Below are 17,937 nucleotides of genomic sequence, written 5' to 3'. Positions count from 1 at the left end.
TAGTTATTACACATTCTTACACATACATGTATGTTGAACATCTGAGGTAACAAAGGAAAAAAGCCAAAAGCACTTACTCCTCAGACATTCTTTGACAATTTTACAGCCCAAAATACAAAAAAGATCCAGGCGGAATAGGTAACAAAGGGTTGAAGAAATATTGTCTGAACTGTCAGATGCAAACTGGCTGTGTGACATAACCGAGCATCTCGCTCAATTGAATAAGAAGCTGTAGGGACGCAAACAAGTCCCACCCAAAACTTGGCCAATATAGTTGTGAACTGAGACAACCCTTATTTTGTTATTTTTGAGTACAGTTACAGTTGTGTGTTCATGCAGACACATAATAGCAATTTCATTACAAATTGAAAATGGGGGACCCTGATGTAAACAAGTCGAAAGTCTTTCTCTGGTCTGCATCCCCTTAACAATTGTGTGTATTGAGCTGTAATCTTCCATTAGTTGGATGTATGGCCTCTGCAAGGTTGTGTGCAGCCATTTGTTTTTGTAACATCTGCTACATCTGTCCCACGTGTTCTTTGCAGCTCACAGTTGTTAGTTCTGCCCCTCTTGACTGTGACAAAAAGGTTTTGAACAAACTTAATGTCATAGCTTGTATTTGATGATATTCTTCTTTGTTATTTACTTGAATGGTTTGATCATTGATTGGTGGAGTACTATGGGGTTCTGATAAACTAAAATTATTTGTTAAAATAACATAAGCTAACATATATTTTTACATTTATGCAAATGATTATGCAATATGTATAACTTGAATAAGTAATAAATACAGAAACACCATGTTTAACAATATGTAAATGTGTAGCTACATTTATTTTACATTACATTAACATTTATACGGTCTTTGGCCCTTTGAGGGCAACCATAATGCTGATGTGGCCCTCTGTGAAAATGAGTTTGACACCCCTGGCCTAGGGCATTGACAGTAGGGTCAACCGACTCGTTACTAAATAAAATTATCTCTGTTTTGCGCTCATTTAAGTTGAGAAAATTTGCACTCATCCAAATCAAATCAAATCAAATCAAATTTATTTATAGGGCCCAACAACACACGTTAATGTCCCCATGGGCCATACAGATCTTCTTTAAACAAGTCAAGAAGAAAACATAACAATAAGTCAAGAACAGAACAAGAACACCATAAGGTGCAAACATTTTTAGATGGATGCAAATAAATGAAAGAATGCAAGCACTCCCAGACATACCCCACGCGAAGGTAAGGAAAAACTCACTAAAACCTAACAATAGGGAAAAAAAGCTCCACAGGCAGTGTTGAGGAGAGAAACCTTAGAAGGGCCATTCAAGGGGGGATCTCCCTTCTTAGATGTTGGTGATAGTAGTGTTGCAGACAGACAGTTGGTAAGCATGCACTCATGTGTGTATTGGAACACAGATGAGTGCATGCAATAGCAACTGTACATTTTGAAAAATTAAAGATAGAGCTAATAGCGATAGCAACTGAACATTTTGAAAGATTAAAGATAGAGCTGATAGCAATCTATTTGAGGCACAGGGGCGGCGCAAAGAGGGTCACGTCCTCCCCGTCTTAGTCAAGGGACATTTAACACTCCGGTCGTTGCTCAGGGACAGCCGGAGACAGGGAGATAGGGGCGGCGCAGAGAGGGTCACGAACTCCCCGACATCATCGCGGGACATCCGGCACTCCGGTCACCACTACGAGACCTCCGGAGACAGGGGGGCACGCAGAGGGGGTCGCAACCTCCCGGCCTTCGCCATATTTTTATGTCAGCCAGGCAATCTAGCAGTGGCTGTAGTGTAGTGTAACCTTGCCTTTTGCTTTTAGGGGTAAATAGATCTGCACATCATCGGCAAAGCAGTGGAAGGACATGTTGTGCTTCGCAATGATTGAGCCTAAGGGCAACATATATAATAAAAAAAGGATGGGGCCCAGTATCGACCCCTCGGGCACCCCACAGGTATGCGTATCATACCTGTATCATCACAGATAAAAGGGGGGTGACATGCAACAAAGGTGTCAGGATGAATTCAAACCCAGGATGTTGCGATTACATGGTATGTATCTTAGTGTGGTGAGCCACCTGGATGCCCCACATTACCTTGACCCATTGTTGAGTCAAAGTCATTTGTATTGTCTATTTTTTTATATAGCGCTTTTATCCAAAGCGCTTTACAATTTTGTTCTTCACATTCACCCATTCACTCACACATTCACGCACCGATGGCGGAGGCAACCATGCAAGGTGCCAACCTGCTCATCTGGAGTAATTAGGGGTTAAGTGTCATAAGACATCTCTCATCACCTCTCTCTCTTCTGCAGCATTGACGGGAATTTTGGCGTGGCATACTATGCCAACGTGTTGATCTCCAGCGACGGGTCGATGTATTGGCTGCCACCTGCCATCTATCGCAGCACTTGTGCCATCGAGATCACCTACTTCCCATTTGATTTTCAGAACTGCACCCTAGTATTCAGGTAAGACACAAATTAATTTGGATATTCATATTATATTCCCAATAATAACAACAATATTGGTACAAACCAAGACAGTTTTGAGGAAGGTGTGGCCCGAGGCACAGGGCTTGATCTGCCTAGTGGGCAGGAAGGCCCTGGAAGACGAGGCCCAGTCGCGTCTATTCTTATCCTAACAGATTTATGCTTCCGCGTTCGTGTTTTGCGAATCTGATTGGCCACTGCCGTTTCTGGTGCGATCTGATTGGCCACTGATGTTTCTGGTCATGTGACATGTGCGCCCAATCGCGTGACGCGCCCATTTCCGCCTCGACCAGCAGCAAACTACCTAACGCCTAGTTTATCACTGGTTAAGCTTAGGCGACTCTTTCGAAGTTGGTTAAGGTTAGAGTTTGGAATCAGGGCTGGCGTTCTATCGCCCTGCTCTAAGACAAACTCTAACCTTAACCAACTTCGAAAGAGTGCCTAAGGTTAACCGGCGAAAGAACTTGCCGTCACACGATTGGCGCGACCAGAAACGTCAGTGGCCAATCAGAGCGCAAAACGCGAACGCGGAAGCATGCATCCGTTAGGATAAGAATTGACGCGGCCCAGTCAGCAAAACACTAGTGTGGCTCTTTTCCTTTTCAGCCACAAAGACACATGTTCAGTTTCATATACTGTTGGAAAGAGATGAATGGTAGTTATCTAACAATACCATTATTATTTACCAACTCTTACTATCAAGTATTTATAATAAAACAGAAGATACTTGTGCCTTAATGAAAATGATACGCATTTAATGAAGAAACCCACCCCCATTGCCACTCCCATTGCAAAATAAAAGAAAGTCTAACATGCAGGTATTGACAATGCTACATATCCTACAGTACCATATGGCCCTTAATGGCACCACAACCCACCGTGTAGATAGATAGATGCTACATATCCTACCACATGGCCCCTAATGGTGATCTCACTGGTGTTTCGTCACGTTAGGCCCACAACACCTAAGATAAGATAAGATAAGGTATTCCTTTATTGATCCCCTTGGGGAAGGCTCAACAATAGAATTACACAATCAACAGCAAGCTGTATTCCATTGAATGTCAAGTGTCAAATTCCCTTCTAAGTTACACAGGTTGGCATACGAAAGTCCATACCTGGAACAAAATCCTGTGGAAAGTCCAGACATTCTTTTAGTTAAATAGATAAAAATAAATCGTTTTTTTTAACCCAGCCCAAAACCAATATTTTGATGAAAAACATGACGTGCAAATGAGCTGTGGGACTTCCTCCTGAAAATGTATTTATTTGTTTATTTGTTCATTTGGATCCCTGTTAGCTATCATAACAGTGGTAGCTAATCCTCCTGGGGTCCACACGTAATAAAAACAACAAAACTAAACAACATAAAACAGTGAATCAATTCACAGCTAAACTTAAAAGAAATCTTAAAGAAAGAAAAGAAAACACAGGATCACCCCCCCCCCCACACACACACACACACACACACACACACACACACAAGCTCCCAACCAAGACATAAATAAATAAATAAATAAATAAATAAATAAATAAATAAATAAATAAATAAATAAATAAATAAATAAATAAATAAATAAATAAATAAATAAATAAATAAATAAATAAATAAATAAATAAATAAATAAATAAATACAAAAAAACTTGTATTAAAGGGGAACTATTTTACTATTTCTTTCACTATTTGGGCACTTTTACACAATTCCTGTGAGTCTATGGAACACCTCTGTAATATATATATTTTTTTTATTCATTGTTTTGTATTTCTAATCAAGTCCTCAAAAACAGCATTTTTCTACCTCAAGATTTCGAGCTGTTTTGCAGCCGCAGCTGCAGGTGCCACCTAAACCACTGTGTGGCCTGCGCCGCCTGCTGAACATTAACATGCAGCAGTGACTATATGACATCACATATAGGCACATTTTCAAACGACTCAGTTCAGTGAGGGTGAATATTGTGAGAGGAGAATTGGAAGAATGCGCCAATATGAGAATTTTGAGACATAGATCATATTAATATAAGTTCACATAGCTAGGAAACAATGCTAAACACTCAAAAAGGCCATTTATAAGATAGTTCCCCTTTAACAACATAACACAACCCCTAGCAAACTACTACAAAACACAGTTAGATCAGAAACATAATAACAGAACAAAACACGCAGAACAAGGTACAAATGTCCACACTATTCAACATCCTGTTTTTCTGTAGCTTTCTAAAAAGGTACTTGGAACTGGCATTCTTTATATTAAGGCAACAAGTTCCAACGTAGCTCTATACATAACTGTCTTGGTTTTCTGTTCATGTCTCTCATTGATGTATACAGTTCTAGTATACAGGCTTTTAAGCCTAGTTTGAGTACAATATTTAAAACAAGGAGATTACTGAAAAATGGTATTATATAAAAATCCACTCCACGTCATCATCATCTGCCGTTTTCCACCCAGTGGCGGCCTTAGCTATATGTTTCACCCTCAACTGACATGCCAGAATTGAAGGAACTTAAACAATTCCCCCGCTTCTCACTCGTTCAGCACCATGGACAGCTCACGCCAGGCATTATAGAGTGAAAAGTAGAGCGAGAGACAAGAGGAGGAGACTTGAGACATGAGCTGTCCATGGTCCTGAAAGAGCTGGAAGCGCAACTAGCTTCAGACGCTTTTCATTCCTAAACAAAACATGGCATTGCTTTTGTTGTTAATTTAATTGGAGGGAATTGTTTAAGCTGTTTTACGTCAGCTGATACATAACACACAGTGCTATTCAACGCAGACTAGTAGTGCTGATACATAACACATAGTGCTAGTAGTTGCCGAGAAGGGAGAGGCTTCTCCTCATTCCAAAGCAAAAGTGTAATTGTTTCAGTTTTTTTAAGGGAATTAAGGGAATTATTTGGATTATTTCTATATTGAGCTGTCCATGATGCTGAGAGTGCACATAATGTATTTAAGTTGAAGTACATCTCTTTTGTGTTTTATGTTTTATGAACATTAACTCTTGAGATGGGCCCCCAGATGCTTAAGGCCACCACTGGTTCCACCCTAGGTCCCAGACATATAGCGCCAATGAAGTGAACCTCTTCTCAACATGTCACCTTATCCTTTTCCACCCCAGGTCCCAGACATACAGCTCCAATGAAGTGAACCTCTTCTTCTCAACATGTCACCTTATCCTTTTCCACCCCAGGTCCCAGACGTATAGCGCCAATGAAGTGAGCCTCTTCTTGGCTGTTGACGAAAAAGGAACGACCATTGAGTGGGTGGACATTGACCCTGAGGCCTTCACAGGTACATGCATGTTGTCCACTCACTCCAGCACACAATCCCTGTGTGTGTGTCCTGTGTCTTCATGATTTTCTGATTGCACTCGCATTGTTTATGTCCTTTGTATGAGGCTTCCTTGTACTTCTGTTTATGTGGACATAAATAAACATTTCATGGGTGTGTGTGTGTGTGTGTGTGTGTGTGTGTGTGTGTGTGTGTGTGTGTGTGTGTGTGTGTGTGTGTGTGTGTGTGTGTGTGTGTGTGTGTGTGTGTGTGTGTGTGTGTGTGTGTGTGTGTGTGTGTGTGTGTGTGTGTGTGTGTTACAGTAAATGTTTGGTAACTGTGATATATATTACATGCATAACCCGGGACATCTGTACATGTGTAAATTAAAATTAACCAGCTGTCAATATGATGTTTAATCAGAAGTATTATAATCAATGTGCATTTTGTGTAATGCAATCAGAATATGGGTTGAACTGATATTTGATCAAGAATACTTAGTTATGTAACTTTTCACTGTGTACTGTAGCTGTGAGAAAAGCAGAACAAGGCGATGGAGCAACAACAGTAGCTGAAGTTTTTTTTTGTGATCCGTGGTTGAGCACCCTGCCTGGTGACTCCTAACAATAGGTCTCATTCTCCAATGGATTTACGACAAGAAATTTGCTCTCAGGCTGATTTGAGACATATTAGGGCCGGTAGAGAGATTCCCCAAACGTCCCTAAGATTGGATTCGGCCATGGCTGAGAGCAGGAGTGCTGAGGAGCACACTTAAAGGCCAACCTCTAGGTTAAACCCTACTGATCAATTATGGGTAGTTTACATCATTGGTATATAATTTCATTATTTATTTATTTCCATTTGACACCGGAAATGCCACTCTGAAAGAGTTAAAAAGGTCCACGCACGAATAACATGCACGCGCGAATCAAAAAAGCTTATCAAAACGCCGACGTCACAACAGGTGTGGCTTGCATATTAATGAGCCGAATCTAATGTTGCTTTTCCACTAAAATAAAGTACTCAGTTTGTCTCCGTGTGGGGAGGCGGGGCTGCTGGTGATCAGCATGAGAGCTCCAGAAATGACACGTGAAAAACTGCAGACCACTGATTGGTCAGAAGAGAGACGCGTGACGTCACTGTTTGGGGAGTCTGAACGAAAACAGAATGTCCGCGCCGCCATCTTTAATGTCTCGCGTAGGATATCTTTTGTGTGTTTGCAGCAAGAAACGAGTGCAATAAAAAAGGATACAGTCACTGTGTATTCTGCCTCATTTATTGATGAAACAAAACCGACATCAACACAATTTGCCACCGAGCGGAGAGTTTAGTCTGACAAAAAGATCGCTGATTAGTTACGCTTGTTGTTGGGGGTTAGGGACGTAACGTTAGTTAGCCTAATGCTAACGTTAGCAGATAGACACGAGAGGCTATCTGTGTAGAATAGACACAATGAGGTAACGTTAGCGTTAGCATAATAGACACAACGAGAGTCTGGTTAATGTTGTTATTGATTGATTGAAAACTGTGTTTTACTCTGGCTTGCCAAGCTCATCATAGCCCCTTTCGTGACTGATGCACCGAGTGAAGCTTGTGGACTCGACAACAGCGGCGGCCGCAGGGCGCCGGAGCCCGCAGCGCTAGTTAGCTCATAGCTATCGTGTAACACTAGCCTTTGCGGGCTCGGGCGCCCTGCGGCTGCCGCCGCCGTCGCGTCCATGGGCCCCCCGGCAGGGCACCCGTGGGGTCGGGTCGGGGTGTACAGAGAGGAGAGAACCATTTTGGGTCGGCCGTTCATGCCGGCCAGCGAGCCGGATGTCGGGATATGTTGTTAGCACAATAGCTACCAAGCTAAGCTATGTTATCTACTAACGTTATAAACACAATGTGTACAACGACACAATGATTTACATTATTACAAATATGGTAACGTGGTTAGCTTTAGAGATGGATGGATGGCTATAATCACGGAGCAATAGTGAGGTGAAACAGATACATTTCCATTCGGCTAGTAGTAGCAAGCATATATCTATGGTAGCAAGCTCTCTGCCTGCCACTAGCTGTGTGACTCTCAGCGCCCCCTGGTGATACCCCTGGTGACCAATACCTGTTGTGACGACATTACACGTGCACGTTATAAACCATTGATTAAAATATGCAAGTGCATGTTGATTGTGTTGGGCAGACAAAATGTTTTGATAAAAACGCTAAAACTGGGTCAATTTCAATACTTTTTTTTACAATTCTTCATGAAAGTCACTGTTGGCCTAGTCCACATTGTTTATTGAACAAAAATACAACGTGGAGGTTGCACTTTAACTTGACAGACTGTGTGCTCCGTGTTCTTAATGGCTTTATTTGGGAGGAATCATATAGTGATTCCTTCATGTCAACCCTACAGGCCTCCTTGGAATTAATTAATTAATCATAATTTCAATAAATATGACAATATTTGTACGATAAAAAATTACACATTTGATGTTGGAAAAATAAATAATATGGATTCATCTGATCACAGGGCAGCTGGATTAACCATATCTGAACCAGCTATTTTGGACAAATGTATAATTACTTTAATTACTCAGATATTCAAACACAATTATGCAATTATTGTGAAATGATTGAAAATTATAATTATTTAATGCCTTCTGTGGAATTTGTATTTCTTATTTGTTACATATCTGTTTTATTGATTAATTATACATTTGAAAGAATGCAGGTTATAGCCAACATGCAATATATCCCATGGATTGGTACAACGGGACAGACATTTGTTTGATATAGCTATAACCTGCATTCCTTCAAATATATCATTAATCAATAAAACAGATATTGAAATACACTATGTAGCCTACTACACCAACACTGCAAATGACAGTGGATGAATAAATAAATAAGAACTAAAGCTAATCGCGTGGAAATTGACTGCATTAATATTCCATTAAAGTCTTGTTGTGTGCGCCACACAGGCACACAGTATAGCCTACGTGTCTAATGAATGAACAGTAGGCTTATATTATTCTAATTACTTGTTTCATTAGGATTTAGTAGATACTATATATATGCTCTGCCCTATACGTACAGTAAGTACAGTACACATTAAGGCCGCCAGAGTCGGGCGTACCATGAGCGGGCTGCATGGTGGACAGCACAGTATCTGTGCTGCTCTCCTAATAAAACAAGTCATTAGAATAATATAAGCCTATACTGTGTTCATTCATTACGCACGTAGGCTATACAGTACTGCGCGCGCGTGTGTGTGTGTGTGCGCTCTGCGGCAGGTGCACCACGAGCTGTATTATATATGATGATAATACATTAATCTAATCTCATTTTGATCTGTCGCAAAGCGCTTCCGCATATCGGCCACCATTTTCACACGGCTGCATCAGCAGTTGCATTCTAATGAGCTGGACAGGTGTGTCTAACTATTGACTTTTTACGATTTAATTTGCACAATGCCCTATAGGGAGGTGTAGTCTGACGTCACTGGTTGTTCCACCCGTATAGGGATTTATCATTGGGAAAATGGATTATCGGCTATTGTAACAATTCTGCCACATGAACATTGGCAAGCTTTCCATTTTTGCACAAAATGAGTTCCCTTCTACCACTAACATTATTGTTTAAGCATTTTTGGTTGAAATAAAGGTAGTTATAAGGTTTTTAATTTGTCGTAAAAAAAGAACTACATTTACCAGTAGGCAGCCTGTTGTTCAGTAGCCAGTAGGCAGCCTGTTAGGCTGTCGCCAAACAACGTCACGGCAAGCTGATATCAAGCTAGCTAGCTAGCTAACGTTAAGATTACCTAGCTAAACGTACTAGACATTAGCAATGTTTACTGTCGTGAACCATTTTAAATTGGGGCATGTAGAGGAGTTTCGGGAACGAGTAAAATGTGCAGGTCCTCTTCTCAGACCTGTGGGGCAAGCACTGCACACACATCATGCCGGCTAGCAAGCTAGCTAGCTACACGTCACGGCCCGTTGATACCACGATAGCTAACTAACGTTAACGTTACAAGCTCAAAAACCTTATAACTACTACTACTGTCGTGTCCATAAGTTCCCTGGCAGAATACTTTGTTTGTGAGGACAAAGGTATACAAAGAGGAGAGAACCATTCTAAATCGGGGCATGTTAGGAGTTTCGGGAATGCCGGCTAGCAAGCTAGCTAGCTACTAACGTCATGTAAAAAACAATAACGTTATAAACTATACACAATATGTACAACGAAACAATGATTTACATTAGTATTTACAGTGATTTAATATGCAGCGAAATAACGTTATACGATTTAAATTATAAATACAAATATGGTAACGTGGTTGTGGCTTTTACAAATAGTGGTTAGCTTTAGAGATAAATGGCTATGATCACCGGAGCACTCGTGTTGGGTGAAACAGATACTAGCCACAGATTCAGGGTCAGTTATTTTCCCATTGTACGAATTGTTAAGATTATGGAATGTAATCCTAGTTCTGTGACTACAGGCAGGAGGCTACGCTGTGGTGACGTCAGTCAGCAGCGCCAAATAGCAGTATAGTTTCCCAGCGAACGAAAACATAAACATTGTTATTTTGCTACCTTTACGATTAATTGCGAATATTTTCATGTTGAGCTATAGATTGTGGATAAATACGCACAGAAAGGTACACCATGCCAACGTTAATGCTTTATTTATCTAAAATGAGCCGATTTAGAAATGGTCAATGGGGAAATACATTAAGTGGAAAGGGGACATGCATTGCTATTCCTAGCACTATTTGGGCAACTTTACACAATTCCTGTGAGTCTATGGAAGACATCTGTAAGGTTTATTCCAAAATAAATCATTGTTTTATATTTCTAATGGAGTACTCAAAAGCATCATTTTCCAGCCTCAGGATTTCAGGCTGTTATTGGCTTGGCTCCACCCATACTAGCAGAATGCTTTGAGTGACAGCCACCCACCAAATAGCTCCGCCCATACTGCATGTTCCCGTCCTTCCAGGTGAATTGAAAACAGTTTATAGTAAACAAGATGTAGCCATTTTGATCATTGATAGATTGATTTCCTTCACCCTCAAATCAATCTACTCGTTTTTTAGACTCCTTGTGGACACATAAACAGTACTGTATATTTGTAGATCTGGTATGACATAAATGGCTTGATGCAACACTTCTGTAATTCCAAGAGAGAGAGAGAGAGAGAGAGAGAGAGAGAGAGAGAGAGAGAGAGAGAGAGAGAGAGAGAGAGAGAGAGAGAGAGAGAGAACTGTGTAAACACTCTGCCTCCCGGCTCCCTCTCCCGGGAGACACGCAGAGTGTTTACACAGTTCTCTCTCGGTTCGGGAGCATGGGCTGTGGCGCGGCGCGGTGGTGAACTTCCTGACTTCGAGGAAGTCCACCACCGCGGGTCTATCTGATTCTCTCTCTCTCTCTCGCTCGCTCGCTCTGTCAAACCTTTGGTGCGCTACAACCACAGAGCCAATCGCATCACTGTCCGCTCCAGCGCCAGGGCGACGTCACGATATGCCTCAAATCAGGATGACCTAATTAAATCTAGCAGGAAATGGTCTGAGCTGAATCAGAGCAATCCGCCAATATGGTATTTAGACACAAAAACACATTGATACTAACTCCTATTACTATAATACAATGCTAGAGACTGAAAAATGACATTTATAATGCATGTCACCTTTAAGTGGAACCAGAGCATGTGAGCGGCGCGTGAGCGGCGCGGGGAGCGGAGCGGGGAGTGGAGCGGGGAGCGGAGCGGGTGGTTTTGAAGTGAGCGGCGGAGTGGGTTTTAAAATGGGTCGGCGCGACTTCCGGAGCGAGAGTTCTCCTCCGCTCCAATCCACTCCGGGCCGCTCACAGTGGTTTAACACTGATGTAATATACATGTAGTACAATGCCAAAGCAACAGGTGGCGATGTACAAACATGAAGGCCATTTTCAACCAATGAGTGAACCGTCACTCACATCCTGCTAGACCAAAGTATATTCCACCATTGTTGTTGTTGTTAGCTTACATGCTAACGTGAATGGCAGCGACCATAGCATTGTGGCTAGGCTAGCTACCATCGCTTAGTAGAGCTAGTTGAATGGATATTACGTTATTTAACATTGCAGAATGGGTACAATTACAATACGGCTCAATACAAACAATTGTTAAGGGGCCCAGGGGGTGTAGACTTTTGTAGTTTGGTCAAATCAAGCTAATTTACATCATGCTCCAAAAAAATATATTCTGCCGAGCGAGCTGTGGAGCGATGTGGAGTGGGAGCTCTTGATTCGTAAATGAAGGTGAGCGGTGAGCGACTTGGGGGCGGGGTCAACATGAGCGATTAGCGGAGCAGAACGGATTTCTCGCCTGCACCGATCCGCTCACATGCTCTGAGTGGAACAGAGGGTGGAACAGGAAAAAACAAAAATGACGTACCACTACACCTCCCTATTGGCTGCCTTATAAGGAGCTTCAGAGGCGTGGTTTGTATGCAAATGACCTGGGCGGGGACGCACGTTCACGTTTCAGAATGGTGACATTCCTCAACGCCGGCATCACAGCTGTGATCGTTTGAGCCACTTAAGACATCTTCCCCACGCATTGGGGAATCAGAGTGAACTTATCGTCGATTCTGTCTCAGTCGGTTCCAAGATGGTTGCCCTAAGAGAAGTCTTTGGAAAATATTGGAGAATGAGACTCAATGTGCTGTAACTTGTGAATTCCATGTACAAAAACAAAATCGTGGGATGTATGAGTTATTAGATGCGTTTGTGTTCTGTGTATAAGTTTAAGTTTAAGTTTATTTGGATCCCCATTAGCCACAGCAGTGCTGGGGCTATTCTTCCTGGGGTCCATAACACATAAAATACAGTTACAGACTTATACACTCACAACATTTACATGTCATACAGACAATTAAAACAACAATAAAAACCCTTATACACTCATAACATTTACATGTCATACAGACAATTAAAACAACAATAAAAACCCTTATACACTCACAACATTTACATGTCATACAGACAATTAAAACAACAATAAAAACCCTAATCAAATTCATAATACAATATAAAAATATATACTCCTTATGAATGAATTCATAATACAATACAATAATACCTACTCATAATTAATTCATAATACAATACAGCATAATATACTATTTAGCTTTTACATACATTATCTATGTCCATATCAGCCAATTATACAATATTTTAATAATATATCCCTATCAGACACATGCCTTTTCATCCATATATACCTATCTCTTTATCAGACACATACATTTTCATTTACGTACACACTATCTATTAGGGAATGTCAATTTCTTTGGTTGAAAATGTTGTTTTACCACGATTTTGAAACGACATTTACTATTCTCCTGCTTAACATGTCTGGGAAGAGAGTTCCATTCCTGCATACCACGGAACATGACAGTTCGCTTCATTGCATTCGACCTCACTTTTGGAAGTGTAAAACCTCGTGCAGAAGCATGTCTGGTGGAATGGTTGTGTCTGTCAAGACTTATTGATAAATTGTTATATAAAATTGAGGGGATCTTTGTAACAAGAATATTCCTAGTGAATACAAGGAGTGAGTAGAGTAATTTATGTTTGACAAGTAACCAAGTTAAACAACTGTGCATCGCTGCAACATTAGTTCTGTACTCACAGCGAAGCGCTATACGTGCTGCTTTGTTTTGTACCATTTGTAATTTTTTCAGTTTATTCGTCGTTACATTCGACCATACTGCAGGACAATAGTCAAGATTTGACAAAACCAGAGCTTGAATTACCTGTTTGATAGAATTTAGTGGTAACAAATGAGCACATCTTTTAACAACAGAAATCCCTCTTCCCATTTTCACTACTATATTGTTTATATGGTGTGACCATGACAATTTACTGTCTAATGTTACCCCTAGGAGTTTAGTCTCCTGGACTTGATTAATTACCACATCACTTATCAAAAGTTTCAAGACTGGGTTCGTTCTTAGAGTATGGTTTGAACCGAAAATGATGCTACTTGTCTTTGATATGTTTAGAACTAGTTTGTTATTCTTTATAACTGATATGGTAAGATAGCAGGATAATTGATAAACAGATGATTTTGAAACATAGAGGCAGTTATAGCTGCTGTATTGTGCTCTTTATATATATCCTTGTCTGATAATGTGCAAACACTGTCATGTGTAAACACTGTGTGTGTCATGTGCAAACACCATGTCATGATGCACGGTTGGCCTTCGCCACTGCAGTAGACATTTTCCACCGACATTTCCCATCTGGTCGAGCGATATATAGTCTACACATTAGAGTTGGTGAATCTACATAGTTCCCTGGCAGCAAAGTGAATTAGATCGGTACCCTGGCTATATTTTACCTCTGTTTTAACCAATGTTATACATTTACAAGGGTCAGGTGAAGCTGGCTCATGACATTGAATGAATGAATGAAAAGTTTATTTTTGAACATGTAATTCTCCATTTCCTCCAAACAAATCACGGTATCTTGTTCCGTCAAACCAAACAATCATAACAACAAATAAAAAAACATTAAAAAAAAACGTTAAAAAAAAATAAAAAGGAATTATAAACAAAAGGTCAAGAGCAATGTGTTTCCAAACTGATTTGAGTTATTCTAAGATCTGTGCATCCAACATTTCAACCATAGATGCGACACGTTGAATCACAGTTCTAACAACTCACCGGACAGATCAGACCAACGAAAGCCCACGCATGATGTACCCCCCACTGGGTCCAATATGTCAGACTAACGGAATATGTAGCAGCCAAAGTTGGAGAATTCTAAAGTACTTCTAGTTTTTGCAACATGTAGGCATTTTCAGTCGTGCACCTGACTTACTGAGGCCTGATGTGTGAACGAAGTCAGTCACAGGTTTGCTCGTTAGAACACCTGAAGCGCTCAGATTGCTCGTGCCTCAGTGCAGCTTAAAATATGTAAATAAAGTACTTATCGACCACAGGAAAAAGGTACATATTGTACACTTTGTTATAGCCATAAGTGATATATCAATGTATTTACGAAAATGTACAATGTGTACAGATTACAAATATGTAATATATTGACATATTTACATATTTACAAATAACAAGTACATATTACATATTAAATTATTTTACTTTTAATATTTTCAGAAAACATTTTAGTTCCCCTGCTGGGGAACGAACCCAGGACGCTCGTATGGGAAGCAAGTGCCTTTACCTCAAGACACTTTTGATCCACTTTTTCTCTGATTTTCTCCCATCCCAATTTAGTCGTTATGCCAATTCCCCCCTCCCCTTCCTGGTCGTTGCTCACATGTGCCCCCCACTGGTCGGTCTAGGGAGTCCTGAAGTCTATCAGATGCTTCCTCCGTCACATAGGAGACAGCCAGCAACCTCTTTTCACCTGCCAGCGCGGACTCTCATTGGTGAAGTGTGGGAGATCACACTACCATCAACATTTCCCTTCTTTGCTGTGCAGGCGCCCTGACCAACCTGTAGGAGTCGCTGTTTACAACGACCAGAATACCACCCCACCGGCTTCCCTCCCGCTGACTCTGCCAATTGAGCCAGTATGACGGCCGGAGGCAACACTGACAGCCGGATTCGATACCGGTGTCTCTTGCGTTGGTGACGAGCGCTTAGTCCGCTGCGCCACCCAGCCGCCCCCTCAAGACACTTTTCTGATAGACTCACCCAAACCCTAACCATAACCACACTGTTACCTTAAACTAACCATAACCATAACCCTAACACTAACCACACTGTTACATTAAAATAACCATAACTTTCTATCTTGACCATAACCGTTAATTGGTCTATTAGTACTTTATTAACTTTTTCTGATGAGAACATGTTGCTCAGTAATATAACCTATAACTCCCATGTTCTGTCCCATAGAGAACGGTGAGTGGGCCATCGTGCACCGCCCGGGCAGGAAGCTGATCAACACACGCTACTCCCCCGATGACCTGGAGTACCAGGAGGTCTCCTACAACGTAATCATCCAGAGGAAGCCTCTCTTTTACGTCATCAACATCATCCTGCCGTGCTCCCTCATGTCATCCCTGGTCGTGTTGGCCTACTTCCTGCCGGCACAAGGTCAGTAGCTGCTCACAGAGGCCAGGGTTCCTCTCAGGTGGACTACTGTCACAAGGTCAGTAGCTGCTCACAGAGGTCAGGGTTCCTCTCAGGTGGACTACTGTCACAAGGTCAGTAGCTGCTCACAGAGGTCAGGGTTCCTCTCAGGTGGACTACTGTCACAAGGTCAGTAGCTGCTCACAGAGGCCAGGGTTCCTCTCAGGTGGACTACTGTCACAAGGTCAGTAGCTGATAACAGAGGCCAGAGTTCCTCTCAGGTGGACTACTGTCACAAGGTCAGTAGCTGCTCACAGAGGCCAGGGTTCCTCTCAGGTGGACTACTGTCACAAGGTCAGTAGCTGCTCACAGAGGCCAGGGTTCCTCTCAGGTGGACTACTGTCACAAGGTCAGTAGCTGCTAACAGAGGCCAGGGTTCCTAGCCAAGCTTCTAGGCCTCTTTGCTTTTGGAAAGAATGATTTATAAAAATATATATACCGTAAATCCTCTAATAGTGGAGGGCATTCAAATAGAGTACGGGCCTCTTATAATGGATGGGGGGTTTGATTATTTTTCGTGCCGTGATATAGAATGAGATAAACTCTTGCCAATGCAAATTAAGTGCTGCCTCTCTCTACCGTTCCCCCTACACTCTGACTACATTAACGTTTCCCTACTCTAACTTCGTTGGCGTTAGCCAACGTTGTCATAGCTAGATCTGTGGTGTCGGCTGGATGACGTTGGCTTTGTTTGCAAACGTTAGTTAACATTCGCTATCTATATGGCGTTGGCAGGCGGGGCTGGCGTTGTCCAGTTGACATTACAGATCATGATGGCTATGATAGCGTTAGCTAAAACTATTGCCGCACTGCATGTTATCAACTCGATTAGACTCAGAAGGTACCACACGCTAAATTGTCCGTGCGGACCCCACAACCTATAGACAGTTCCAACTTCAGTGTGTGAATTACGTTAATCGATCACAGTTTCACAATTACTGTGTTGCACTCAATATTTAAATAATGTTAGTCTAAATAAATGAAATTAAGGCCTGCCTCTTATGTAAGCTTCTCTCTAATAAAGGCCTGCCTCTTTGCACCTGAGGTAAATACATGACCCGTCCAATATTAGAGGAAATACAGTATATATAATATATATATATATTTTTTTGCATTAGACTAAGAGGTTGGCAGTCGACTATGGCTCCTTTCGATCGATTAGTCGACTATTCGACTAATCGAGGTCAGCTCTAGTTGGGTTGTTTTCATAACTGTACATTCATTCAATCTTAGAAACAGAAAAGTCAATTAAACAATTTAAATGAATTAAATCAACTACATATTGACATGAAATGGTTGACTATTATAGATTTTAACTGACCAATGAATACTAAAGTATCGGGGTCGGGGGCACAGAACTCTGGGGACTTTAAGCATAAGCCAATCACCAGACTGAGTATGATAAGGTCCAGAGGTCCAGTCCAGAAATGAAGTGATGTAGGGTGGAAGATCATCAATAATGGCTTTATGCAGAAACGGATACCAGTACAAGTCCCGTCTCTCTACCAGGGAGGACCACCCAACCTTATTATACAGGATACAATGACGGGTACCATAACTGTCACCGGTGATAAAGGGCAGAATAATATACAGAATTCAAAGTATTTAGAGTGGAAGCAACAGCATGTCTATAAACTACATTCTAATAACAATGATGTAACGGTTACTACTGGTACACAATAGAATTCTGAGGAAACATTCCATACTTCTCCTGAAAGGGTTAAATGTTTTCCATTCCAAGACCCAAACCTAATGGAGGCTAATGAAGACACACTTGTCATGTGGGGACAGACTATAAACAGACCTGTGGCCCCATTTTAGGTCCCCATACTTTAAGAAACTGCTCCATAAAGGGATAGCTTGGGGTTTTCGATGTGGTATGAAATATACTAGCCAGTAGATGCCAACTTAATTCCATTGTACTCTGTACTTGAACTTGTAGTTGTGCAATGACAACAGATTGAATCTAATCTAATCTAGTGTAATCGATACATAGCCATTAGCTGACTTGCAGAGTCCTGTGGTTGTTCTGGCCACAG

At 41.4% G+C, this 17,937-nt stretch overlaps 1 protein-coding gene across 1 annotated transcript in view; it reads left to right on the top strand.

The window, feature by feature from the left end:
• Nucleotides 1-17,937, top strand: part of chrne (cholinergic receptor, nicotinic, epsilon) — a gene marked incomplete at its 3' end in the record, with an annotated part of 90,813 nt that overhangs the window by 30,419 nt on the left and 42,457 nt on the right. Inside the window, exons 5-7 of the mRNA XM_084319675.1 lie at nt 2,321-2,476; nt 5,684-5,784; nt 15,662-15,862. Of these exons, the coding sequence (XP_084175801.1) occupies nt 2,321-2,476; nt 5,684-5,784; nt 15,662-15,862 (458 nt within the window). The remainder of the gene's footprint in view (nt 1-2,320; nt 2,477-5,683; nt 5,785-15,661; nt 15,863-17,937) is intronic.

The sequence above is a fragment of the Notolepis coatsorum genome, assembly GCF_963971535.1.
Source record: "Notolepis coatsorum genome assembly, chromosome: 8".
In the NCBI taxonomy this organism is placed as follows: domain Eukaryota; kingdom Metazoa; phylum Chordata; class Actinopteri; order Aulopiformes; family Paralepididae; genus Notolepis; species Notolepis coatsorum.
This window is presented reverse-complemented; position numbering and strand designations above follow the sequence as displayed.